Source organism: Somniosus microcephalus, chromosome 3 (genome assembly GCF_052327205.1).
Source record: "Somniosus microcephalus isolate GS21.2 chromosome 3, FLI_Smic_1.0, whole genome shotgun sequence".
Lineage (NCBI taxonomy): Eukaryota > Metazoa > Chordata > Chondrichthyes > Squaliformes > Somniosidae > Somniosus > Somniosus microcephalus.
Window position 1 is genome coordinate 286,204,514 of NC_140989.1, and position 26,793 is coordinate 286,231,306.

The 26,793-nt window shown below is 45.5% G+C and overlaps 1 protein-coding gene across 2 annotated transcripts in view; it reads left to right on the forward strand.

The window, feature by feature from the left end:
• Window positions 1–26,793, forward strand: part of raver2 (ribonucleoprotein, PTB-binding 2) — a 126,718-nt gene that overhangs the window by 2,901 nt on the left and 97,024 nt on the right. For both annotated transcript variants that reach the window (XM_085982701.1, XM_085982702.1), the window contains exon 2: window positions 22,116–22,182. In XM_085982701.1, the coding sequence (XP_085838827.1) occupies window positions 22,116–22,182 (67 nt within the window). The remainder of the gene's footprint in view (window positions 1–22,115; window positions 22,183–26,793) is intronic.

The following is a 26,793-nucleotide window of genomic DNA, read 5'->3' on the forward strand; positions in this document are numbered from 1 at the left end:
AGGTTCACTCGGTTGATTCCGGAGATGAGGGGGTTGATTTATGAGGCAAGGTTGAGTAGGTTGGGCCTCTACTCATTGGAGTTCAGAGGAATGAGAGGCGATCTTATCGAAACATAAGATTGTGAGGGGGCTTGATCGGGTGGATGCGGGGAGGATGTTTCCACTGATGGGTGAGACTAGAACTAGGGGGCATAATCTTAGAATAAGGGGCTGCCCTTTCAAAACTGAGATGAAGAGAAACTTCTTCACTCAGAGGGTAGTAAATCTATGGAATTTGCTACCTCAGAGAGCTGTGGAAGCTGCAACATTAAATAAATTTAAAACGGAGATAGATAGTTTCCTAGCTGATAAGGGAATAAGGGGTTACGGGGAGAGGGCAGGGAAGTGGACGTGAGTCTAAGTTCGGATCAGCCATGATCCTATTGAATGGCGGAGCAGGCTCGAGGGGCCGTATGGCCTACTCCTGCTCCTACTACTTATGTTCTTCTGTATATACTGCCTATAAAACACACATTGCCACAAAGTGCTTCACAAATGCAATCAGTCAAAAATTGACACTGAAGCAATGAATGAGAGATATTTGGAGGGATGACTAAAAGTTTGGTGAAAGAGGTGGATTTTAAGGAGGGTTGGGAGGTGGAGAGGTTTGGGATATTTTGATCTGTGTGATTTGATTTAACTGTGCCTTTACTTATTGTCTGTAAAATAAACCACCTGGTAGATTTGTATTTGGCCTCTTCTCACTACAATGCGAATCAGTCCACCTGATGATAGATTGGAGAAGCAGGTATGGAGGCATGTGCAAAATTATGGTATCCAGTTAATCTAACATTGTTTTCATTGTTAGTCTCTCCAGCTATGTCATTATACAACTAGATACTGGGCAGTAAAAGTAAGCTCCTATTTGTAGGGAATGTGGAATTCACTTACAGTCGAGACCAGTGACGATGAATCCGAGACAATATCTAGAGCAGAGTAACATTTGTAACGAGGGCTCTAATCTCTGGTATTCCAATCTCAATATGACACTAAGGTTAGACGGATAATCTGATGTTTTGGTTGATGTCATTTTTTTGAAGGTGCAAGTAGAAACTTTACAGATGTTCCCTCAGGAAAATAAATGGGTTGGATCGAATGCACTGATATTATACAGTTTATTGGCAGCAACAAGTTTGATGGGCCAAATGAGCTTTTGTCACCATACATCATGTTTGCTTTATTCTGTTCTGGCTTTTGTTTTTTGTGCTTATAGCTGCTTTCATACTGTGTTCTCTGAGTTAGAGTTTGAGTTGTCGTTAGTGATAAGATTGTTGAACAGCCAGCAATATGTAGTGTGTTTTGACAATTTTTGGCTTTGTCAGCAGCTGATTGTAAGCTAGTGGAAATCTTGTTTCAGAATGTTAGCCATGATGAAACTTGTATGGTGGTGTGTTACAGGATGTTGGGAATTCTTCATTGACTTGACATGAAGGCACATGCATCTAACTCTAGATCATACTAAAAAATATAATGTGTTAGCTTATCTTGTACATCTTGATATAAATCTTTGTGGTTATTGGCTTGAAGAGATTTTAAATAATCATGACCCCATTAAAAATAAAATGTGGACTTTAGCCATAATACAATCTGCTTTATTATGGACTCTGTCCTACCTCTTGTGGGTTTGCTGACGGAAGATGGGATGTGTATAAGTATCCCCCTCCCCCCAACAAAACCGATTAAAACTGCAATGTTTGTTTCTGTAGTAAATGCTCATGACAGTTAACCAGCTTAGAGGATTTACTAATCCTGACAGTAGAGGGGAGCTAAATTTGGTAAATGAACTGGTTATGGAGATTGGAGATATACCTGATTAAAGTATCACGCACCGCACAAGCACCAACGTGTCGTGAGGCCACCACCTTTGTGGAATTTGGAAGTGTCTCTGGTTGTGAAGCCACCTGGTGCACAGTGTGATTTGTGGTTCAAAAGGTTTGCAGAATTGTAATTTTCCCCCTTTGTGTGCTGTCTCACGGTGGCCATCCTTAATGTGAGTTTAGAAAGAAAGATCTTGCATTTATATACTACCTTTCATGATCTCAGGATGTCCCAAAGTGCTTCACTGCCAATGGAGTACTTTATTTTTGGATTTGTAATCACTGTTGTAACATAGAGATAGGAACAGGAGTAGGCCATTCGGCCCTTCGAGCCTGCTCCGCCATTCAATGAGATCATGGCTGATCCTCGTCTGAGATCATAGCTGATCTTACCAGTTCAGTACCCCGTCCCCGCCTTTTCTCCGTAACCCTTAATCCCCTTAGCCTTCAGAAATATATCCAATTCTCTCTTGAAAATATTTATTGAATTAGCCTTCACAGCCCTCTGTGGCAGGGAATTCCACAGGCTCACCACTCTTTGAGTGAAGAAATTCTTCCTCATCTCTGTTTTAAATGATTTGCCCGCTATTTTTAGACTGTGGCCCCTGGTTCTGTGCTCCCTGGCCATTGGAAACATTCTCTCTGAATTCAGCCTGTCCAGGCCTGCCATAATTTTATATGTTTCGATGAGATCCCCTCTCAATCTTCTAAACTCCAGTGAGTACAAGCCCAAACTATTTAATCTCTCTTCGTAGGTCATTCCCGCCATTCCAGGTATCAGCCTGGTGAATCGCCGTTGCACTCTTTCCATGGCAAGAACATCCTTCCGCAGATGGGGCGACCAAAACTACACAATACTCCAGATGCGGTCTCACCAGCACCTTGTACAGCTGTAGTAAGGTATCCCTATTCCTATACTCGAACCCCCTTGATATGAAGGCCAACATACCATTTGCCTTCTTAATCGCCTGTTGCACCTGCATGCTCTCCTTCAGTGACTGGTGCACAAGAACACCCAGGTCCCTCTGCACTTCCCCATCTCCCAATCTATTGCCATTTAGATAATAATCTACCCTCCTGTTTTTACCCCCAAAGTGGATAACCTCGCATTTATCCACATTATAGTGCATCTGCCACGTATCCGCCCATTCCCCCAACCTGTCCAAATCGCACTGTAGCCTCCTGACATCCTCATCAGAGCCCACCCCTCCTCCTAGTTTAGTGTCGTCAGCGAATTTGGAAATATTGCATCCAATTCACTGATCCAGATCATTTATATATATTGTGAACAGCTGGGGTCCCAGGACAGATCCTTGCGGCACCCCGCTGGTCACTGCCTGCCACTCTGAAAACGAGCCGTTTATTCCAACTCTGTTTTCTATCCGCCAGCCAGTTCTCTATCCACGTTAATACTTTGCCCCCAATCCCATGAGCCTTAATTTTGCATGACAATCTTTTGTGTGGAACCTTATCGAAGGCTTTCTGGAAGTCAAGGTACACCACATCCACTGGCTCTCCCCCATCTATTTTACCAGTTACTTCCTCAAAAAATTCCAGCAGATTAGTCAAACACGATTTACCCTTTGTAAATCCATGTTGACTCTGTCCGATCCTTTCCCCATTTGTCAAGTGCTCCGCTATTTTATCCTTAATAATGGACTCTAGCATTTTGCCCACAACCGATGTAAGGCTTACTGGTCTATAATTCCCTGCTTTCTCTCTACCCCCCTTTTTAAATATTGGGGTAACATTAGCTACCCTCCAATCCACGGGTACTGTTCCCGAGTCAATGGAGTTCCGGAAGATGATCCTTAGAGCATCTGCTATCTCCAGGGCCACCTCCTTAAGTACCCTAGGATGTAGTTTATCAGGCCCCGGGGATTTGTCGGCCTTCAGTCCCCTCAACTTACCCAACACCATATCCCTAGAGATACTAATTTCTGTCAGCTCCTCCCTCTCATTAGTCCCTATGTTTGCCGATATTCCTGGGAGGTTATTTGTGTCCTCCTTTGTGAATACAGAACCAAAGTATGAGTTTAATTGGTCTGCCATTTCCTTATTCTCCATTATATATTCTCCCGAATCGGACTGCAAGGGACCGACTTGGGATTTTACCAGTCTTTTCCTCCTGATATACCGATAAAAGCTTTTGCAGTCTGTCTTTATTTTTGCTGCAAGTTTACTTTCGTATTCTATTTTCCCCTTCCTGATTAATCCCTTTGTCCTCTTCTGCTGTATCCTGTACTGCCCCCAATCTTCCGGTCTGGTGCTTTTTTTTGCCAGTTGATATGCCCTTTTTTTTGATTTTATGCTGTCCCTAATTTCCCTCGTTATCCACGGTTGAGTCACCTTTTTAGGTTTATTTTTATGCCAAACCGGTATAAACATGTTCTGGAATTCTTCCATTCTATCTTTGAATGCTTGCCATTGTCTATCCACTGTCAATCCCCCCAGAAACACCACCCAATCAATCTTACCCAATTCCCGTCTCATACCCTCGTAATTCCCTTTATTTAAGTTCTGGACCTTAGTCTCTGATTCAATTTCCTCACTCTCCATCTCGACTGAGAGCTCGATCATATTATGATCGCTCTGACCCAAGGGGCCTCGTACAAGAAGATTGGTGATAAGTCCCTTCTCATTGCACAATACCCAGTCTAAAATGGCCTGATCTCGAGTCGGCTCCTCGACATATTGGTCCAGATAACCGTCCCGAAAACATTCCAGGAATTCCTCCTCCTCAGAATTTTTACTAATTTGGGTAGTCCAATCAATATGTAAATTAAAGTCACCCATGATGACAGCTGTGCTCTTATCGCACGCTTCTCTAATTTCCCTTTTTATGCCTTCCCTCACCTCCATATTACTATTTGGAGGCCTATATATCACACCCACTAACGTTTTTCTCCCCTTGCTATTTCTCATTTCTACCCATACAGATTCCGTTTCATCCGAGTTAATATCCTTCCTTTCCATTGCATTAATCCCCTCCTTTACCAGCAATGCTACCCCACCTCCCCTACTTTTTTGCCGATCCTTCCTAAATATTGTATATCCCTGGATGTTAAGTTCCCAGCCTTGCCCACCCTGCAGCCACGTTTCTGTAATCCCAATCAAATCATACTTGTTTACCTCTATTTCCACAACTAATTCATCCACCTTGTTCCTAATGCTTCTAGCATTAAGATACAAAGCCTTCAGGCTTGCTTTTTTCACACTCTCATTATGAATTAGTTTGGCCCTTTGTGTTTCTCTCCTTTGCTTATTGCTTCTCACCTTTCTACCATCTATTTCTGACTTCATATGACTTCCCTCTTTTCCACTACCTAGGTTCCCATCCCCCTGCCAAATTAGTTTAAATCCTCCCGAACCGTCCTAGAAAATATTACCCCGAGGACATCGGCTCCCTCACAGTTCAGGTGTAGACCGTCCCCTTGGTACAGGTCACTCCTCCCCAAGAACTGGTTCCAATGCCTCAAGAATTTAAATCCCTCTCCCTTGCACCACTGCTCAAGCCACGTATTTAGCTTATCTATCTTACTCTCTCTAATCTTATTAGCTCGTGGCACTGGTAGCAATCCAGAGATTACTACCTTTTGAGGTCCTACTTTTCAATTTAGCTCCTAACTCCCTAAATTCAGCTTGTAGGACCTCCTCCCTCTTTTTACCTACATCGTTGGTACCTACATGTACCACGACAACTGGCTGATCCCCCTCCCCCTTCAGAATGCTCTGCACCCGCTCCGAGACATCCTTGACCCTTGCACCAGGGAGGCAACATACCATCTTGGAGTCTCGGTCTCGGCCACAGAAACTCCTATCTATCCCCCTTACAATTGAATCCCCTATCACTATAGCCCTATCCCTCTTTTTCCCTCCCTTCTGTGCAGCAGAGCCAATCATGGTGCCCTGAACCTGGCTGCTGGTGCCTTCCCCTGGTAAGTCATCTCCCCCAACAGTACCCAAAACGGTAAACCTGTTTTGGAGGGAGATGACCACAGGTGACTCCTGCACTACCTTCCTGCCTTTACCCTGCCTTTTGGTCACCCATTTACTGTCTGAGCTAGCCTTTACCTGCGGTGTGACCAACTCACTGAATGTGCTATCCACAACATCCTCAGCATCGCGTATGCTCCAGAGTGAGTCCATTCGCAGCTCCAGCGCCGCCATGCGGTCCGCTAGGAGCTGCAGCTGGACACACTTCCTGCACACATAGTTGTCAGAGACAGTGTCCCTGATTTCCCACATGGCACAGGAGGAGCATGACACGGGTCTGAGCTGCCCTTCCATGACTTAACCCTTACAATACCCTTTTATTTACTACGATTTAGCTTAATTATTGAATTTTACTTAGAATAAGTTTGTGAAAGTACTCACCAACCAGTCACCTACCTGTTTTCTGGTGTTGTATTTTCACTGCCGCCTCCTGTCCTGGAACCTTTTCCACCGAGGTTAGGCTCCTGAAATAAAATAAATTGAACCTACCTTTTCAACTTCCCCTAACCCCTAAAAGGTTAGAGGAGGTGGAAGGGTGGGAGACACTACACTGTAGTGTTTCGGGTTTAGCAACAGCTCCACCTATATAAGAGTTACTGGCCTCCTGCTCTCCCGACTGCACCAGCTGTGAAAGAAAAAGCCCGCGAAAGGTGAGCTTTTAAACTCACCAGTTACTGGCCTCCTGCTCTCCCGACTGCACCAGCTCACTCCCCGCTGCTGAGTTGGTACGCCTCGCCTCTCTCCGGTTTTTATACCGGTCTCACACTGCTCCCGACTGGTCTCGGGCCTCGCTGGTCGCCGGGTTTCCTGCCGAGCTCCTCCTCGCTGCTCCCACTGGTCCCGACTGGTCTCGGGCCTCGCCTCTCTCCGGTTTTTATACCGGTCTCACACTGTAATATAGTTCAACATAGCAAAGCCTGTTCGTTCATAGCAGCAAGCTCCTACAAAAAGCAATTAAATAAATGACCAGATAATCTCTTTTTAGTGATCTTGGTTGATGGATAAATGTTGGCCCCTCTGATGGTGCCGCACTCTCTCAGTAATGCCATGTATGTCAGCCTAGATTGTGTGCTCAAGTCTCTGGAGTGGGGCTTAAAGCTGCGATCTACTGACCCAGGCAAATGTGTTACTATTAGCCAAGTCTGGGACCTTTTAAGCAGCAAGTGCTGCCAAGCTACTCAACCATGGGAGCATTGCAGTTGAGTCTGATCCTGGCCATGCCCAATTCTCACATCTCAATCAATGTCTTCAATCATTTTCGTGTGAAAGTAGTATAACTTGAATGCCTGTATAATCTCCTGGGCCAGTGGGTGTGCTTTGCAGGTAGAAACGCCACTTTTATGTTGTATCTCTTCAGCTCGAAGTTGTGGCCTGCAAAATTGTCCATAATGAGCAATGTAAATTGCTTCAAAATTGACCCCTACAATCGAGGGTTGATTAATCATTCTAACAAAGTGTAAACCCACTAGTAGAACTGGGAAATGCTTTTTAAAATTAAGGTTTGGTCCGTAAAAGCAAATTCAGAAAATTTCACAGACCCAAAGATTGTTCAATGATGTCCAATGTACACAGGTGTCGGCTGTGGCTCAGTGGCAGCGCTCTTGCCTCTGAGTCAGAAGGTTGGGGGTTCAAATCCTACTTGAGCACAAAGTTTAGGCTGACATTCCAGTGCAGTGCTGAAGGAGTGCTGCACTGTTGGAGGTGCTGTCGTTTGGATGAGATGTCAAACCAAGGCCATGTCTGCCCCCTTGGATGGATGTAAAAGATCTCATGACACTGTTTGAAGAAGAGCAGTGGAGTTCTCCCTGGTGTTCTGGCCAATACTCATCCCTCAACCAACACCTAAAACAGATGATCTGGTCATTATCTCATTGCTGCTTGTTGGACCTTGCTGTGTGCAAATTAGCAGCCATATTTCCTACATTATAACAGTAATTGCACTTAATATTTAATTGGTAGTAAAGAGCTTTCGGATGTCCTGAGATCGTGAAAGGCACTGCAAGTACTTTGTTTTCTTTACAGGTGCTAAAACATGGCATTGGTGTGGTATATGTGACTTCAGTCCCTGGGCTGAGAATACTAGCCAGACTTCCTGCTGCTGGCCACTATTCAGTGCTCCTGCTGGAAAATGCACATGGCTGGCAGGTAAGGACAGAATACCAAAGGACAGATCATCCCATCCTTTCCTTCCTGTTTCTCCCCATCCCCTCCTGGCTGGTCAAGCAACCTGTTGACTCGAGCTGTCTCAGATGCAAAAAGAATGATAACTTAAACCAGGAGATTTTGTAGATTCAAGCCAAAGAATGAATTGGCACTTTGAGAAGAGAGGGGGAAAAAAATGGGGAAACCATTAGTGTGCTGCTGTTTAAAGTATAGGTAAGTTTTAAATTACCTACAATTTGCTATTGTCAAACAATTAAATGCAGTAAGTCTTTTCCTCAAATTTTGTTTCAATAACCATCAGATGCCATGGCCAAATTAAATTTCATATAGCATGAATAGAATTTTTTTTCTATTCAAATAAATATTGGCCAGGTCACAAACGAGAACTCCACTGCTCTTCATATAGTGTTCATCCCATTTCCTGCAGTTCTGCCCTCGCCCTGTCTCCTCCCTCCCAGAGCCACAATAGGACCTTGTCCTCGCCTTCCACCCCACCAGTCTCCATGTTTAACAGATCATCTTCCGCCACCACCAAACACATCTTAGCCCTACACTCCCCTTTCAGCATCTCAAAGGGACTGTTCCCTCCGTGACACCCTGGTCCGCTCTTCCAGCACCTCCAGCACCCACTCCCCTTCCCACAGCACCTTCCCATGCAAGCGCAGGAGATGCAACACTTGCCCTTTTACCTCCTCCCTTCCCACTGTTCAGGGCCGTAAACACTCCTTCCAGGTGAAAGTGATTTATTTCTACTTCTTTCAATTTAGTGTACTGTATTCGCTGCTCACTGTGATCTCCTCTACATTGGGGAGACCAAATGCAGATTGGTTGATCGCTTTGCTGAACACCTTGGTTCAGTCTGCAAGCGCGACCGAGCTTCCGGTTGCTTGCCGTTTTAATTCTTCGGTCCACTCCCACTCAAACCTCTCTGTCCTCTGCCTCACATAGAAAGAAAGACTTTCATTTATATAGTGCCTTTCACAACCACTGGATGTCCCAAATCACTCTACAGCCAATGAAATACTTTTTGAAGTCACAGTTGTAATATAGGAAATATACTGTTCGCCCCATCGCCTCCCGGCTGGTTAAGCAACTTGTTCACTCGAGCTGTCTAGGATGCAGAAAGAATGACAACTTGAACCAGGAGATTTTGTAGATTCAAGTCAAAATATGAATTGGCACCTTTTAGGATAAGTTAGGAAAAACAGTTTACTGTTCCAACAAAGTTCAGCGTAAGCTCGAGGAACAGCACCTCATCTTTTGATTAGGCACTTTACAGACTTCAGGATTCAACATTGAGTTCAACAATTTCAGGTGATAACCACTGCCCCCATTTTTTCGGCTAGCAGTTGCTGGTAATGATTAATCTTGCCTGCCTTCCATCCGATTACAGACCTTCCCTTTTGTTCTTTCCTCCCCTCCCTTCTTTCCCTGCCTCTGTATTTGGTTAAAAACTGTTACATCTCTAACTTTTACCAATTCTGACAGGAGGTTAACACTCTTAGGCCTAGAAATTCAGTTGGGCGTGCCAGCCGTTAGCGCCTTAGGAGGAGTAGATCTCGAGCGCTAGGCGCTTAGCGCCCGGGCGCAGCGCGATCTGCGCCTCGCCCCAACTTCAGTACACATTTAGCGCCGGCGCAAAGTCTTAGCGCGCCCTGCTGCGCGCGCAGATCATGACGTCATTTCCTAGTGCAACGCCCTTTGTGCGCCCCGAACCGGAACTTCACTCGCGCCGGCCCATTGTGCGCCGGACGGCCCTAACGACTGTGAAGTGGAACGGTACACAGCCGAGGCGGGGAGCGCTAATTAAAGGGCACTTACCCTGCACTATAAAGGCCAGCCATTTTGCAGCATTCACTCTTGGTCTCTCTCCAAAAAACCATTGCACAAGGAGGAGAGCTTACTGGTTTGGACCAACACTAGGACAGGTATTTTTGGCTCAGGCCAGAGCTTAGCAATTATCTTTGCCTTCATTGAGAGCTCTGTTTGCCAGCATATAATGGGGGCTGCATTGGGTGCCAACGCTGACTTTCAGCCTTATGCCAGAAGGGCTTACAGACGCCGTGAGAGAGTGGCAGCCCTGGCTAGACGCAGAGGGGGCAACAGGCGTCGCCAACTGAGGCCTTACCCACCCAGGGTATACTGCCAGCAGTCCTCCTATCTGACCATGTCTGCCGCGAAGTGTGTTAGGAGGCTGCGATTCAGAAGGGAGGTGGTTGCAGACATCTGCCAGCTGCTTCAGAGATCTGCAGCCACAGCTGATGCGCAGGACGTCTGTCGGTGGCAGTGAAGGTGATGGTGGCTCTCAACTTCTATGCCACCGGCTCCTTCCAATCTGCTGCTGGGGACATCACTAACATCTCCCAGTTCGCCATGCATTGCTGCATCTGCCAGGTGACCGATGCCCTTTTCAGAAGGAGACATCAATTCATCTCCTTCCCCATGACCCTGGACAAGCAGCAGCAGCGTGCAGTGGGATTTGCAAGAATAGCGGGCTTCCCCATGGTGCAGGGCGCCATTGACTGCACGCATGTGGCTTTGCGGGCACCTCTGGAGCATGCCGAGGATTACCGCAACCGGAAGGGCTACCATTCCCTCAACGTACAGCTGGTGTGTGACCACAGGCAGCGCATCCTAGCTGTCAATGCCCGCTTTCCAGGCAGCAGCCATGATGCCTTTATCCTGCGACAGACAACTGTGGCTGACATGTTCCAGGCACAGCCTCACCCAAGAGGATGGCTTATCGGAGACAAAGGCTATCCTTTGTGTACCTGGCTCACGACCCCGCTCCGCGCGCCCACGACCCCTGCTGAAGAGGCATACAACGAGAGCCATCAAGCGACTAGGAACATCATAGAACAAACAATCGGCGTCCTCAAGCAACGGTTCCGCTGTCTCGATCACTCCGGGGGAGCCCTCCAGTATTCGCAGGAGCGAGTCTTCCAATTCGTCGTCGTTTGCTGCATGCTGCACAACCTGGCTATCCGCAGGACTCGGGCACTGCCACCTCACGTTGGACCACCACCTCAGGAGGAGGCGCAGCAGGAGCATGAGGAGGACGAGGAGTACCAGCCCAGGAGGGAGACAGAAGGTCCAAGGGCCGCCCGTCGGCGGCTTATTGAACGTCACTTCTAGGCCCCCTGTCAGGGAATGGCTTGTGCCAATGAAAGAACATGATTGCAGCCACTCCGCAAGCCCTCAGCCGGTTAAGGCAACAAACACTTCAAAGATCAAACATGGACAATGTTAATAAATAAAATGCTTTATTGTACAAACTCAGGGCCCTTCCCACATGAAAACCAAAAACAGATGAAACCCCCAAAAAACACTCAAACACATTACTCGCTCCCACAACCTGGAGAGGATTAACAAAACAGTACAACTAAAATGGCCGTCATCCTCGGCCTTCATAAAAAACAAACATCACATCCTCGGCCTTCAAAAAACTGTGATGAAATATTCCATTCATCACTGCCTGTGACTGTGGTTGGTTTCAGGTTTCCCCTCACCATTGTATTGCCTGTGACTGTGGTTGGTTTCAAGTTTCTCCTCACCATTGTATTGTATATTGGAATGTATGGAATGTGTTGTGTAGGGCTCCGCCCATACCTGGCCTCTATGTAAGCCAGCTCAGTCTGGCCTCATATCCAGTACTGCAGAGCTCCAGATGGAAGATACCTCTCTCCACTGCGTGTTATCTTCTAAGTTAATAAAAGCCTTGTTTTGTTCCGCTAACATCGAGTCTCGGGATTATTGAGGCACATCAAAAACAAACATCCAATTCTCGGCCTCAAAAAAACAAACACAACTGGCCACACATTCGACTTTTTGGCCCGCTAGGGCGATGCCTTGGCCATCTTTGTGTGGCCCCTGCCCGCCCTGCTCCTCCTCAAAGTAAGGCCATTGGCTGCTGCAAGGCTGGGGGCAGGCTCCTGAGGGGCACATGTCGTGACGGCAGATGCCCTTGGGGGTCGGCCTAGTCGAGGTCTGGCCGTCGAGCGGGCGGCTGTTGAATGCTGCAGCTGTGGCTGGCCAGCATCAGTCGCTGCAGCAGCTCCTGGCCGCTCCACTGGGGGAGTGGCAGTGGCGGCTGGAGGAATGGGGGCAAGCTGGCGGATGGCAGGTGCTCGCTGGTCGCCTGAGACACTGGCACTCGCCCGGGCCAGCACTGCAGCATGCGCACCAATCTGCCGAGGGACAGACCGCTGTGCTGCTGCAGTGCGCCGGGTGCCCTGGCGATGCCTGGCTGACACAGCGAGTGTGGCAGCAGTGAGTGCCCGTGTTGCCCTGTTCAGTGACCTCATCAGAGCACCCAGTGACTGCATGGCACCACTGATCAGCTGCCCACTCGCTGCCTGAGCTGCCCCGAATGCCGCCCGACTCGCTGCCTGATCTGCCCCGAATGCCGCCCGACTCGCCTGCTCTGCCCCGAATGCCGCCCGACTCGCTGCCTGCTCTGCCCCGAATGCCGCCCGACTCGCTGCCTGCTCTGCCCCGAATGCCGCCAAACTGATGGCCTGTGAGGCCCCGACGTCAGTCACACTCCGAGAGAGGGACTCGATGGCCTCAGGCAACCGTGCCAATACCCCCATGAGCTCCGTGTGCCGGCGCTCCGAGTCTGCGGACAAGTCCTCGAGGCGTTCCATCTCCTCGGCGAAGACCATCTCTGGACTGGAGGCCGGACTCTCTGGGGAGAAGGCCGCCGAGCTGGCCGACCCTTCCTGCGTTGCTGGACGCCGCTGGGCCCAGCAATTGGACTCCCCTCCGACCCTCCCCCCCCCCCCCCGGGGAGAAGGCCGCTGAGCTTCCACCCCCCCTCCCGCGTTTCTGCAGGCCGCAGGTCCCATGAGCTCCCCTCCCCTCCGACACTTCCGCCATGCTCCCCTCCAGGGAAGACGTGTCCCCTACATTCGCATGGGTTGCCGTGGCTGAGGGTTCCCCTGATGGGCCGCCTTCCTCTTGCTCCTCCTCCTCCTCCTCCTCTGAGGGGCTGTCACTGGCAAGTTCAGGGACCTCCTCCATCTGAAAGCAGGAAGGCACAAGAGTAGCTTTAGAGTGAGGAGAGGGCGTGAGTGAGGAGAGGGTGTCAGCGAGGGATGCATGAGTGGTGGCATTCAGCGCATTGGTCGGACAGTGGCAAAGGATGTAGATCTGATGCGCAAGTGGGACGAGAGAGGTCCAAAAGGTGATGTCCTTACCATTGGTGCCCAGAACAGGGTCGGCATCTCCACATGCAACGGGGCCAATCACCCGGCCACCCATGATGCGCTCCACGCGATGTTGCAGCTCGGTGAACGGCTGGATCTGGGGTCGGCCTCCCCCGGTCGCAGTCCGGCTCTTCTTCTTATTGGCCAGCTTGGCCTGCAAGAGAAAGGACGGCCTCTAAGATCTTGTGTGCACTGCCTCCCATGGTGGAATAGCCTGGCCAGTGTGTTAAGTGCAGAATGTGCAATTGATGTTCATGCCTGTCCCATAGCTGCTGCATGAGGGCTGGCCATTAGGGCTTTCAGGTCCCTTTGCCCATAATGTGAGGTGCACATGCAAGGATGAGGAGGACACTGGAAAGGGTACTCACCCTGACAATCCGAGTGAGGTCATTAAACTTTTTGCGGCATTGGACACCGCTCCTGGGGACCTCGCTGTTGGCTGACACCTTGCTGGCGACATGCCTCCAGGCTCTCCGGTAGACGCCTTCCTGCCATTGTCCGGGTACAAAATATGGCGCCTCTTCTCCACAGCACCAACCAGCACCCTCAGATCAAGCTCTGAGAAGCGCTGCGCTCGTTCACGGGCCTTCTGCATGGCTTCAGGCGCTATTTGGGTCCAGCAGCAGTGTTCAGGCCTAGCTGGAGGGCTCCACTATCCAGGGCGTGGCAGCAGACCAAGTCGACCCTTCCCCCTTAAGAGCTGGCCGGCGCCAGGGTGTCTGCTGTCGATCACGAGATGGCCGCACCTGCGCTGCGCCCGGCCTCGGCGCTCTCGCTCAGCACCTCCGGCTTAGCGCCTAAGAGAGGCGTGCAGCGCCAGTTTTAGCGCTCGAGCAAACTCTTAGGGTGAAGCTAATGAATATCGGAGAAGTGGCCTCGATTTTGCGCCGGGCGCAAACTTTAACGACCGCCCGACTTTACCGCCCCAAAAGTGGCTACAATGAATTTCTAGGCCACAGTATTTAGGACTAAGAGTGTTTAAAAAAAAATGAAGCCTGAAGGCTTTGTGTCTTCATGCGAGGAGCATTCATAATAAGGTGGATGAATTAGCTGCGCAAATAGATGTAAATGGATATGATATAATTGGGATCACGGAGACATGGCTCCAGGGTGACCAAGACTGGGAATTCAACATCCAGGAGTATTCAGGAAGGACAGGAAAAAAGGAAAAGGAGGTGGGGTAGTATTGCTGGTTAAAGAGGAGATTAACACAATAGTAAGTAAGGATATTAGCTCTGATGATGTGGAATCTGTATGGGCAGAGCTGAGAAATACCATGGGGCAGAAAATGTTAGTGGGAGTTGTATACAGACCCCCAAACAGTAATGCTGAGGTTGGGGATGGCATTAAACGGGACAGTTAGAGACGCGTGCAATAAAGGCACAGCAGTTATCATGGGTGACTTTAATCTACATATAGATTGGGCAAACCAAATTAGTAACAATACTGTGGAGGAGGAATTCCTAGAGTGTATACGGGATGGTTTCCTGGACCAATATGACGAGGAACCAACTAGAGATCAGGCCATCTTAGACTGGGTATTATGTAATGAGAGAGGATTAATTAGCAATCTTGTGCGAGGCCCCTTGGGGAGGAGCGATCATAATATGTATGATAGAATTCTTAATTAAAATGGAGAGTGAAGCAGTTGACTCAGACTAGGGTCCTGAATTTAAATAAAGGAAACTACGATGGTATGAGGCGCGAGTTGGCTAGGATGGATTGGGGAACGTTACTTAAAGGGTTGATGGTGGATAGGCAATGGCAAACATTTAAAGATCGCATGGATGAACTACAGAATTTGTTCATCCCTGTTTGGCATAAAAATAAAACAAAAAAGGTGACTCAACCGTGGCTAACAAGGGAAATTAGGGATAGCATAAGATGCAAGGAGAGGACAGATAATTTGGCCAGAAAAAGCAGCAAACCTGAGGATTGGGAGCAGTTTAGGATTCAGCAAAGGAGGACAAAGGGATTAATTAAGAGGGGGAAAATAGAGTATGAGAGTAAGCTTTCAGGGAACATAAAAACTGACTGTAAAAGCTTCTATAGATATGTGAAAAGAAAAGGATTAGTGAAGTCAAGCGTATGTCCCATGCAGTCAGAATCAGGGGCATTTATAATGGGGAACAAAGAAATGGCAGACCAATTAAATATATACTTTGGTTCTGTCTTCACAAAGGAGGACACACATAACCTCCCAGAGATGTCGGGGAACATAGGGGCTAATGAGAGGGAGGAATTGATTGAAATCTGTATTTGTAGGGAAACTCAAGGGATTGAAGGCCGATAAATCCCCAGGGCCTGATAATCTACATCCTAGGGTACAAGGAAGTGGCTCTAGAAATAGTAGATGCATTGCTGATCATCTTCCAAAATTCCATAGACTCTGGAACAGTTCCCATGGATTGGAGGATAGCTAATGTAACCCCACTATTTAAAAAAGGTGGTAGAGAGAAAACGGGGAATTAGACTGGTAAGTCTGACATCGGTAGTGGGGAAAATGCTGCAATTCATTCATAAAAGAATTAATAGCAGAGCACTTGGAAAACAGTGACAGGATCGGACAAAGTCAACATGGATTTACAAAAGGTAAATCATGCTTGACTAGTCTACTGGAATTTTTTGAGGATGTAACTGGTAGAATAGGTAAGGGAGAACCAGTGGGTGTGGTGTATTTGGACTTCCAGAAGGCTTTCGATAAGGTCCCGCATAAGAGACTAGCGTGCAAAGTTAAAGCACACGGGATTGGGGGTAAGGTACTGTCTTGGATAGAGAACTGGTTGGCAGACAGGAAGCAAAGAGCTGGAATAAATGGGTCTTTTTCCGAGTGGCAGGCAGTGACTAGTGGGGTACCGCAGGGATTGGTGCTAGGACCCCAGCTATTCACAATATATATTAATGATCTAGACAAAGGAACTAGATGTAATATCTCCAAGTTTGCAGACGACACAAAGTTGGGTGGGCGTGTGTGCTGTGATGAGGATGCAGAGAAACTCCAGTATGATTTGGACGGGTGATTGGGCAAATGCATGGCGAATGCAGTATAATGTGGATAAATGCGAGGTTATCCACTTCGGTGGCAAAAACAGGAAGACAGATTATTATCTGAACGGCAATAGATTGGGAAAAGGGGAAGTGCAACGAGACCTGGGTGTCCTTGTGCACCAGTCGCTGAAGGTAAGCATGCAGATGCAGCAGGCGGTTAAGAAGGCAAATGGTATGTTGGCCTTCATAGCGAGAGGATTCGAGTACAGGAGCAAGGATGTTTTGCTGCAGTTGTACAGGGCTTTGGTGAGACCACACCATGAATATTGTGTGCAGTTTTGGTCGCCTTATCTGAGGAAGGATGTTCTTGCCATGGAAGGAGTGCAGCGAAGATTCACCAGGCTGATACCTGGGATGGCAGGAATGGCGTATGAGGAGAGATTGGGTCGATTAGGCTTATATTCGCTGGAGTTTAGAAGAATGAGAGGGGATCTCATTGAAACGTATAAAATTCTAACAGGACTGGACAGACTAGATGCAGGAAGGATGTTCCTGATGGTGGGGGAGTCCAGAACCAGGGGTCACAGTCTAAGGGTAAGGGTAAGCCATTTAGGACAGAGATGAGGAGGAATTTCTTCACCCAGAGAGTGGTGAACCTGTAGAATTCTCTACCACACAAGGCAGTTGAGGCCAATTCATTAAATATATTCAAGGAGGAGTTAGATATATTTCTTAAGGCTAAAGGGATCAAGGGATATGGGGAGAAAGCAGGGACAGGGTACTGAATTTGGATGATCAGCCATGATCTCATTAAATGGCAGAACAGGCTCGAGGGGCCGAATGGCCTACTCCTGCTCCTATCTTCTATGTATTTTCCAATGTCTACGGTTGTGTATACGCTGTGAACACCTGTAGGGACATCGGAAATGCCGGTTTCGCGCATGCGCTGAAAACCAACATTTCCGATCGGTCAAGAATCCTCTTGACAGATTGAACGCCTGCCCTGGAGAAGGGCCTCCGCGGGTGGACAGATCCACTTTCTGTAGAACCTCCGCCTGCTGAAAACCCTTAGAAATCTTACGCCTAGTAAAAGCAGGCGTAAGGCCTGCTTTTACCAGCATATGAATTGAAAAAGTAAAAAAAATATTTTTTTTCCCACTCATTTATAATTTTAAAATACTTTTTTTTTTTAAAAAGTAAGTTTTATTTTAGCCCCTGTTTTATATTAAAAAAAAACTTTTTTCAAAAAATAAATTTTTGTTTAAAATATTTAATGTAATTTTAACTCATTTGAAAAATGTGATGTTTTTAATAATTTATTTAATGTTTTAATGTCCTTTTTGGAGTGATCTCTATAGTCATATATTTGACAGGTCTATCTGTCAGAAGTATGAAGGGAGATTCCCTTCTCCTATTGGTTGGCCTGGCCCACGTGATCCCAGGGACGCTTGCGAACTGCATGCGCCTCTGGAATACGTGGGCCCTGCACATTTTGACTGTGGCGAGGCCCAGGAGCGGAAGTGTCTGGACTTCAGGAGCCCTCAAGTAAGTTTGTAGATTTTTTCCCGATAGGAGGCATCTGCACGCAGGAAGCCTTCGATCGGAAATTACGGGCCATTAACACTCTTTGTCTCCCCAGATGCTGCCTGACCTGCAGAGTATTTCCAGCATTTTCTCTTTATTTTAATTTGATTTAATGGGTTTAGATAAAATAATTACTTGATCCAGAATTTGTTCTTGATCTATGGATTATATTGAATATACAAGTTGCTTAGGTGAAGAATATTGTTGAACTCCTCTGAGGTCTTTACTTTGCTTCAGTAAAAAGCATTGCTTACATATTGTGTTAAATGTCAGCACTTGTAGAACTGGCACTATATGTAATGTTAAATCAATAAATTCAATGAATTGACTTGTATAAATACAGATGTCTAAGAACCAAAGGCCTCCTGAATGAAAGGTCCTGAGTATACAATTTATGTTGTTGAACACATCTAATCTTCTATGTAAACTCCAGGTAAAACGTCCAACAAAGTATGACATTTTTCAGTCTATTGCCAGTGAAGTGCCTTAGGATGTTTTTACTACATTGACGGCGCTATGCAAGCAATGTTCCCCCTAAGGTGTGCAGCTGCATGCCGATTGAGAGGTGCCGCTCGCCAGCTGCTATGGTTGGAAGAGATACCGCGCAGCAGCGGCCGCACAGCAAGTTTATAGGGCCCACACAGGGAACAATGAGTGCAAGTCGAGCACAACTGCAGAACATTAATATGGACTGGGCAGAGGCTTATGGCTCATTTTCTGATTTAAAAAAAAATCAATTTATTAGTGCTTGGCTGTTTGTAGTGTTCAGACAGTTTAGTTTAGTTTAGTTCTGTAAAATGATCTGTATTACTCCCCAGCCTATAAGCAATCTATAAACATCCATCATTTGTCCGTGTATTCATCTGATTAAATTGGGAAATGTATCACTTGGCATGACAGTAGCATGATGGTCTCCATGTTCCTGTACACCATCAAGAGGTCCTTCTAAGCAGCTTCCTCAGCCATCTTGGATGTTTGTGTGTTCCTCCACTACATGGTGCTGGCAGGCTAGAGTGATATGCTGGAGCCTTTTAAGCTTTATACTTCTGGTTCAGTTTGAGACCTTCAGTGAAATACTTCACAGGCCTTAGTCCCCCTGAGGTCAGGCTTTATTTTTAATATGTACATTCCACAGCAATAAAACTCATTAAATGAGTACAAAATATTTATTATATTGGAAAAATATGGGTTAATAAATGACAGTGTGGATTTCTAAAAGGCAAATTGTGTTTGACTAACTTGGCTGAGTTCTTTGTTGAAGTAACAGAGAGGGTTGATAAAGGTCTGTATATGGACGTTTAACGTACCACATAATCGACTTGTTAACAGAATTGAAGCCCATGGGATTAAAGGGGCAGTGGCAACGTGGATATGAAATTGGCTGAGATAAAGCAGAGAATAGTGGTGAATGGTTGGCTGTTTTTCCGACTGGAGGGAAGTATAGAGTGGTGTGCCCCAGGTGTCTGTATTCGGACCACTGCTCTTTTTTATATATATTAATGACCTGATCTTGTGTATACAGGGCATAATTTCAAAGTTTAAAGATGACATGAAACTCAGAAATGTATTAACAGAGAGGAGGATAGTAACAGACTTCAGGAGGACATAGACACACTAGTGAAATGGGCAGACACATGGCAAATACAATTTAATGCAGAGAAGTTATGCATTTTGGTATGAAGAATGAAGAGAGGCAATATAAACTAAATGGTACATATGTTTTTAAAGGGAGTGCAGGAACAGAGACCTGTACATACACAAATCTTTGGAGGTGGCAGGACACGTTGAGAAGGCTTTCTTTTTAAAAGCCTATGGGATCCTTGGCTTTATAAATAGAGGCATAGAGTACAAAAGCAAGGAGGTTATGCTAAACCTTTGTTAGTCCCCAGCTGGCGAATTTTGTCCAATTCTGGCACCACACTTTTTAGGAAGGATGTTGAGGCCTTGGAGAGCGTGCAGAAGAGATTTACTAGAATGGTTACCAGGGACCTCAGTTATGTGGCAAGACTAGAGAAGCTGGGGTTGTTCTCCTTAGAGCAGAGAAGGCTAAGGGGAGATTTAATAGAGCTGCTCAAAATCATGAAGGGTTTTGAAAGAGTAAGTAAGGAGAAACTGTTTCCAGTGGCAGAAGTGTCAGTAATGAGAGGATGCAGATTTAAGGCAATTGACTAAAGAACCAGAGGTGGGCTGAGGAATTTTTTTTTGCAGCATGTCCTGATCTAGCATGCACTGCCTGAGCAACCCCTCGATTTTAAAATTCTCATCCTTGTTTTCAAATTCTCCATGGCCTTGCCGCTCCCGATCTCTAACCTCCTCCAGCCTTACAACGCTCTGAAATATCTGTGCTCCTACAATTCTGGTCTCTTGCGCATCCCCGATTTTAATCGCTGCGCCATTGGCAGCTGTGTCTTCAGCTGCTGAGGCCCCCAAGCTCTGGAATTCCCTCCCTAAACTCCTCAGCCTCCCTACCTCTCTCTGCTCCTTTTAAGATGCTCCTTTAAACCTATCTCTTTGACCATCTAATATCGCCTCATGTAGCTCGGTGTCAACTTTTGTTAGATTACACTCCTGTGAAGCACCTTGGGACGTTTTACTATGTTAAAGGTGCTTTATAAATGTAAGTTGTTGTTGAAAGGGTGGTGGAAGCAGATTCAATATTAACTTTCTAAAGAGAATTGGATAAATACTTTGAAGGAAAAAATTTGCAGGGCTATGGGGAAAGACCAGGGGGATGGTACTAATTGGATAGCTCATTTGAAGAGCCGGCACAGGCAAGATGGGCTGAATGGCCTCCTGTGTTGTAGCATTCTGTGATAGATTCTACATTGGAATACTTACTGTATTATTCATGCAATATTATAGTTGTATAGTAAAGTTCTTCATCTAACAAGCTGTGCACATAAACAGAGCAGATTGATAGTTGCCAAATCTGGGAGGCACCAGAAGATGGTCCACCTTGACTAGCTATCGGCTTTCGTATCTTCAGGTTGCAGACTCAACTAGCCTACTAACTGTTCTCTATTTAAGGTTGGAAAGTACAACCTATGTGATTGTTGTTACATCTGTCAATTGGATCATTGATGAAGGATTGTTACAGACCAAACAACCTGAGGGTGAAATGAATAAAATAATAAAGGCCCTCCTATTGAACTGCAGGGAGTGTTATTTCCTTATCACCTAGCTGCAGTCGTTTCGCAGATATGCTCTATTTAACTGAAGGAGTATCACTTCCTTAACGCCCAACTTCACTCCTTGTAAGATTATTTTTGTAATTAACAGTTCCTTGATTATATTTCCTTTTCACAATTAGGTGTTGTGCGTCAGGAATTGATTGGAACTATTAACTTCTTAAATTAATAGAGAAGGCTGAGAGGTGACCCGATGGAGGTCTTTAAAATTATGAAGGGGTTCAATAGGGTAGATGCAGAGATGTTTTTGCTTGCGGGTGAGTCATAAACTAGGGGTCATAAATATAAGATGGCCGCTAATAAATCCAGTAAGGAATTCGGGTGAAACTTGAGAGTGGCTAGAACGTGGAACTCGCTACCACATGGAGTAGTTGAGGTGAATAGCATAGATGCATTTAAGGGGAAGCCAGATAAGTACTTGAGGGAGAAAGGAATAGAAGGATATGTTGATCGGGTTAGATGAAGTAGGGTGGGAGGAGGCTCGTGTGGAGCATAAGCATCGGCATAGACCAGTTGGGCAGAATGTTCTGTGAATTCTACATATGTAGTTAAAACATATAGCCTTGTCCATTTAATTAAACAGCAGAATAATGTCCATTAATTAAATATTATTCTGCTGTTCAATTAAAGGACATTATTCTGCTGTTTATGTACCTCCCCAACATTCCTTCCTGTGCAGAGACACTTAGCCATCATAAAGATGTCATACATCCCCATGATCACTGTGAAGATGAATAGGATGGGAGCAGCCATGCTGTCTCGCACTCTATTCCTGGATGTTCTCAAGCCTTTGTATGTTTGTCAGAGGATTGTTTACATCAAAAGGATAATTAAAATGTTAGTGTTATAAGGTCAGTTACAATTCAAGAGTTTCTGGTCAGCATAGTGTTTTAATAGAATCTAATGGCTTCTATTTGATCATACATGTGTATATAAAATAATTTATTATTACACTTTTATTCTAATTCTAATGTATTCTAAATCTGAACTCCTAAAGCCCCAACTAGCTGTTCTTATTTATCTGACCTCGGAACATTTGCTTCTTCACAGTGCATTTTAGTCTTGATTATTTTGTTAAGCATTTGAATGTGTTTGATGTAGATGGCTAATTTTTCTTCTATTTCATGTTTCAGGAAGTACATGAACTGCTCAAAGACTATGAATTGAAGTACTGCTATGTGGATAAGAACAAAGGAACTGGTAAGCAGGGAATATTTTAAATGTTTGAGAAACTGAACTTAAACCTGAGCAATCATCATTCACCAAGAATTGTACTGTTTTTGGAGAAGGATAAATTTCTCCATTTTATCCTCTGGACTAGATACTTGCATCCTAGATGGTGCTGAACCTACTTCCAGGCCTTTGTACAAAAGCAAAATACTACGGATACTGGAAATCTGAAATAAAACCAGAAAATGCTAGAAATACTCAGCAGGTCAGGCAGCATCTGTGGAGCGAGAAACAGAGTTAACGTTTCAGGTCAATAACCTACCTTCAGAACTGGCTTTTGCTGTTGCCAATTGTCACAGTAGTGGCCTACGATAACTTTTTGCTCCTGACTGCTCAAAAGCTATTTCAGCAGCACAGGGATCTTGACGATAGAGTATATGATCCTGTGCCACAGCATTGTTGAAGTAATTTTTTAAAATATTAGTCTTTTAGATCTTCCTCTAGGAAAATTGCTACTTAGCTTGACAGCTGGTACGGAGCTTTTGAATTGGATTCTGATGTCACTGTCAGTATATAGGATTTTAAAAGATGACAATTTCCCATTTAGCTCAATGATAGCCAGCTGGAAACAGAACCATCAGATACAACTGGGAGACCTGATGTAGCGTACGTCTGAGGTTACAGTTTGGTTCAGAACACCAGGAAAGAAACCTTTCTGGCGAACTCATCAAATTAATAGTTTTTCTTCTGCTCTTCCCCATCTCTTCTCTTTTTCTCCTCCCCTGTCTTGAGTTAATTAATTTAACTTGGACAGAGCTTTGACAGGCTCTCACTTTGGGGTGGGGGGTGTGTGGAAGAATTATCCATTATTAAATCTTCAATGTTCAGAATTCAGTTTCAGCACTGGAAATTGATTACTGAATTTATGTTTGGGGCTAGTATAACATCTTTTGACAAGTCATTTACCAATAACCACGGGCTCAGTAATTTAGTACTGTCCTGATGTTTTCACAAATGCAGTTACTTCGATTGCTTTGTTTTTTCCACTTTTGGTACTCCAAATTAAACCAGTGATGAATAATTACATTTTCCCTGATGGCTGACACATAGCATTAAAGTAAAGTAATGTAAAGTTCACAGTCACTAGAACAGGGTATGCCTTTTAAAAGTTTGTAAAAAATTCTGAGTGTGGAATGTTTTTACAAGTCTGCTTTTCTTGTGCTGAACACAGTCAGCTTCCAGAGACAACCAGGCTCATTCCCTATGATCTGAAACGAGACCTAGAGTGCAAAGTAATCTGGGATAGAATGCCCTAGCAAGCAATAGACCCATTTATTGTTTCGTTGTGTGTTGGGAATAGTGGTTTTGTTACTGGACTAGTAATCCAGAGGCCTAGACTAATGATCTGGAGACAGGAGTTGAAATCCCACCATGGCAGCTGTGGAATTTAAATTCAATTAATTAAATAAATCTGGAATAAAAAACTAGTATCAATAATGGTGACCATGAATAATACCGGATTGTCATTTAAAAACCCATCTGATTCACTAATGTCCTTTTAGGGCATTTACGGTCTGGCCTATATGTGACTCCAGACCCACAGCAATGTGGTTGACTCTTAAATGCCCTCTGAAATGGACAATAAATGCTGGCCTAGCCAGTGACGCCCACATCCTGTGAACAAATTATATAAAAAAAAAAAAAAAAAAGCTACAATGCTGGCATCTACCTGACGATATGGAAAATTGTGCAGGTATGTCCTACCCACACAAAAGCTAGACAAATCCAACCTGGTAAATTACCACCCTATTGTCCTACTCTGTCATCAGTAGAAGTGCTATCAAGCGGCACTTGCCCAATTTGGGTTCCACGAGAACCACTCCGCTCCAGACCTCATTATAGTCTTGGTCCTTGAGGTGATGGTGACTGCCCTTGACACCAAGGCAGCATTCAACTGAATATGGCACCATGGAGCCCTAATCAAAGTGAAATCAATGGGGATCAGGGGAAGCTCTCCATTGGTTGGAGTCATGCTTGGCACAAAGGAAGATGGTTGTGGTTGGAGACAATCATCTCGGTCCCAGGGCATTGTTGCAGGAGCTACTCAGGACAGCGTCCTAGCCCAGCTATCTGCAGTTGTTCCATCAATAACCTTCCCTCCAACATAAGGTCAGAAGTGGAGTTGTTTGCCAATGATGGGACAGTGTTCAACTCCATTTGCAATTCCTCAGATAATTAAACAGTCCGTGTCTGCAAGCAGCAAGACCCGGACTAGTCAGGCTTGAGCTGCTATGCATAAAGTAGCATTCGAGCCACACAAGTGGCAGGCAATGGCGACCTTCAACATGAGAGCCTAACCACCTTCCTTTGACAATCAATGGCATTACTATGGCTAAATCCCCCACCAGCAGCATGCTGGGGGTCACCATTGATGAGAAACTCAACTGGACCAGCCGCATAATTGCCATGGCTACTAGAGCAGATCTGAGGCTGGTTATTCTGTGGCGAGTGGCTCACCTCCTGACTCCCCAAAGCTTCTCCACCACCTATAAGGCACAAGTCTGAAGTGCAGTGGAAAACTCTCTACTTGCCTGGAGGGGTGCAGCTGCAACGCAAGAAGCTCGACAAGGTCCAGACAAAACAGTCCTCTTGATCGGTACCCGATTCACCAGTTTAAACAGCCACTCCCTCCACTGTGGCTGCAGTGTGTACTATCTTCAGATACACTGCAGCAAGTTGTCAGGACTTCATAAGTAGCACCTCCCAAACCAGTGACCTCCACTACCAAGAAGATCAAGGGCAACAGATGCATGGGTACACCATAACCTCCAGGTTCCCCTCCAAGACGCATACCGTCCTGACGCGGACATATGTCACCATTGTCACTGGGTCAAAATCCTGGAACTCCCTACCCAACAGCATTGTGGTTGGACCTTCACCAGTCTCTTCCAATAGCAGTAAAGTACAGCCAGTTGTATATTGTCAGCTCAAGTAACACAGTAGTTTTGAATACGTTCATGAAAATGACATAGGTAGCCCAGAGTTCCTTTTTGCAGACTCTTCTCAGCAGCTTAGTAGCACCCTAATCTTTAATGGTTCTTTTCTTATTCAGAAACACTTGGGGGTTCTTAGCTGAAGAGTTCAGGTCTTGCCTCTGTTCAGTCAACATCATTACTAATTAAAATTTCAAGGAAGTCTGAAACTGGTACTACTTGTACTTTTCGATCTATTGCCTTGCATTTGGAAGCACTTTTGCAAGACTAAGGCAATTACTAGTACAGTGGTCAGCCAGCTACGTTGACAAGACTGGTTCAACTAAGATTACCTGGAAAGATAAGTGATGCTGATTAGTTGCCCAATTATTTTTAGCACTTATTATTGTTTTCCAATGTTAATAAAGCTTTTCTAATATGCTGCAGGCAGGGCCAGGAAAACTTAGTCCATTTCCCAACATGTAGTGCAGAAGCCATTTCTCAAAATAATTTATGTAACCTGGTGTACAATGAAAACCTATAAACTATGCACAAGTACTCCAATTTTTCTCAGTCATTTGAATGATCCCTATAGATGAGGTTGCATCATCTGAAACTTTTTTGGTCCATTTAATGTTTTCCCTTAGTTGCTATTCTGGGATTGGAAGAAGGCTTAAGATAACAGTCCTATACAAGCTGGATGTGATTTTTGTGATCTGTTCTTGATAATTGTACAGACGGTAATATTTGTGTGCACATTCTTTTCAAAAGGGAAAATAGGCTTTCCCTATGACTCAGTTTTTAAGTTGCAATATGCAACTGAACCAAACAAATCAGGACAATTCCAAGTTCAATTTCTGGTCAGTGCTGAGTTAGCTGATTTTGTTCAGAGAAGTAGAAGTGTTAAAATTGGCCATAGCATTCAGGATTAGGGAAGGGAAAGATCTATCGGTTCCTTCCCATGTGGTTATTATTCCACATGTTGGGTGATGAAAATATCAAGCTTGACTTTGTTGCTCCCATGGTTGACTAACTGCCGGTGCTTGGGGCATGGTAGTGCAGTGGTTATAGTTACCAGGCTAGTAATTGAGGCCTAGACTAATATTCCAGAGAACTTGAATTTAGTTTAATATTTAAAAGGAACTGGAACTAAAAAGCTGGGATCCGTAAAGTGACCATGAAGCTGTCGGATTGTTGTAAAGACCAAACTGGTTCACTAATGTCCTTTTTAGGGAAAGAAACCTGCCGTCCTTATCTGGCCTGACCGATGTGACTCCAGTCCCACACCAATGTGGTTAACTGCCTTCTGAAGTGGCTTAGGAAGTCGCTCCGTTGTATCAAACTGCTTGCAGTGGTTCAAGAAGGCCCAGCACCACTTTATCAGGACAACTAGGGATGGACAAAAAATGCCGGCCTTGCCAGCAACACGCACATCCCAAGAATTGGTGGGGGAGGAAATCTAGACTCTCATGTAGATGAGCTGCTTGGCCACAATATTAGGGATGCCAATATTTGTGGAAGTGTACCTTAGCTTGAGTCAGTGAGATAATTGGAGGTTAAAGTTTCAACATTTCTGCCCCTGTTCTGCCAGTGAATGTCATGAGGTGGTTTGTACTGATGCATCAAGTGGAGGTTGGAGGATGTCAAAATGGTCCATTCTCTTATAGCC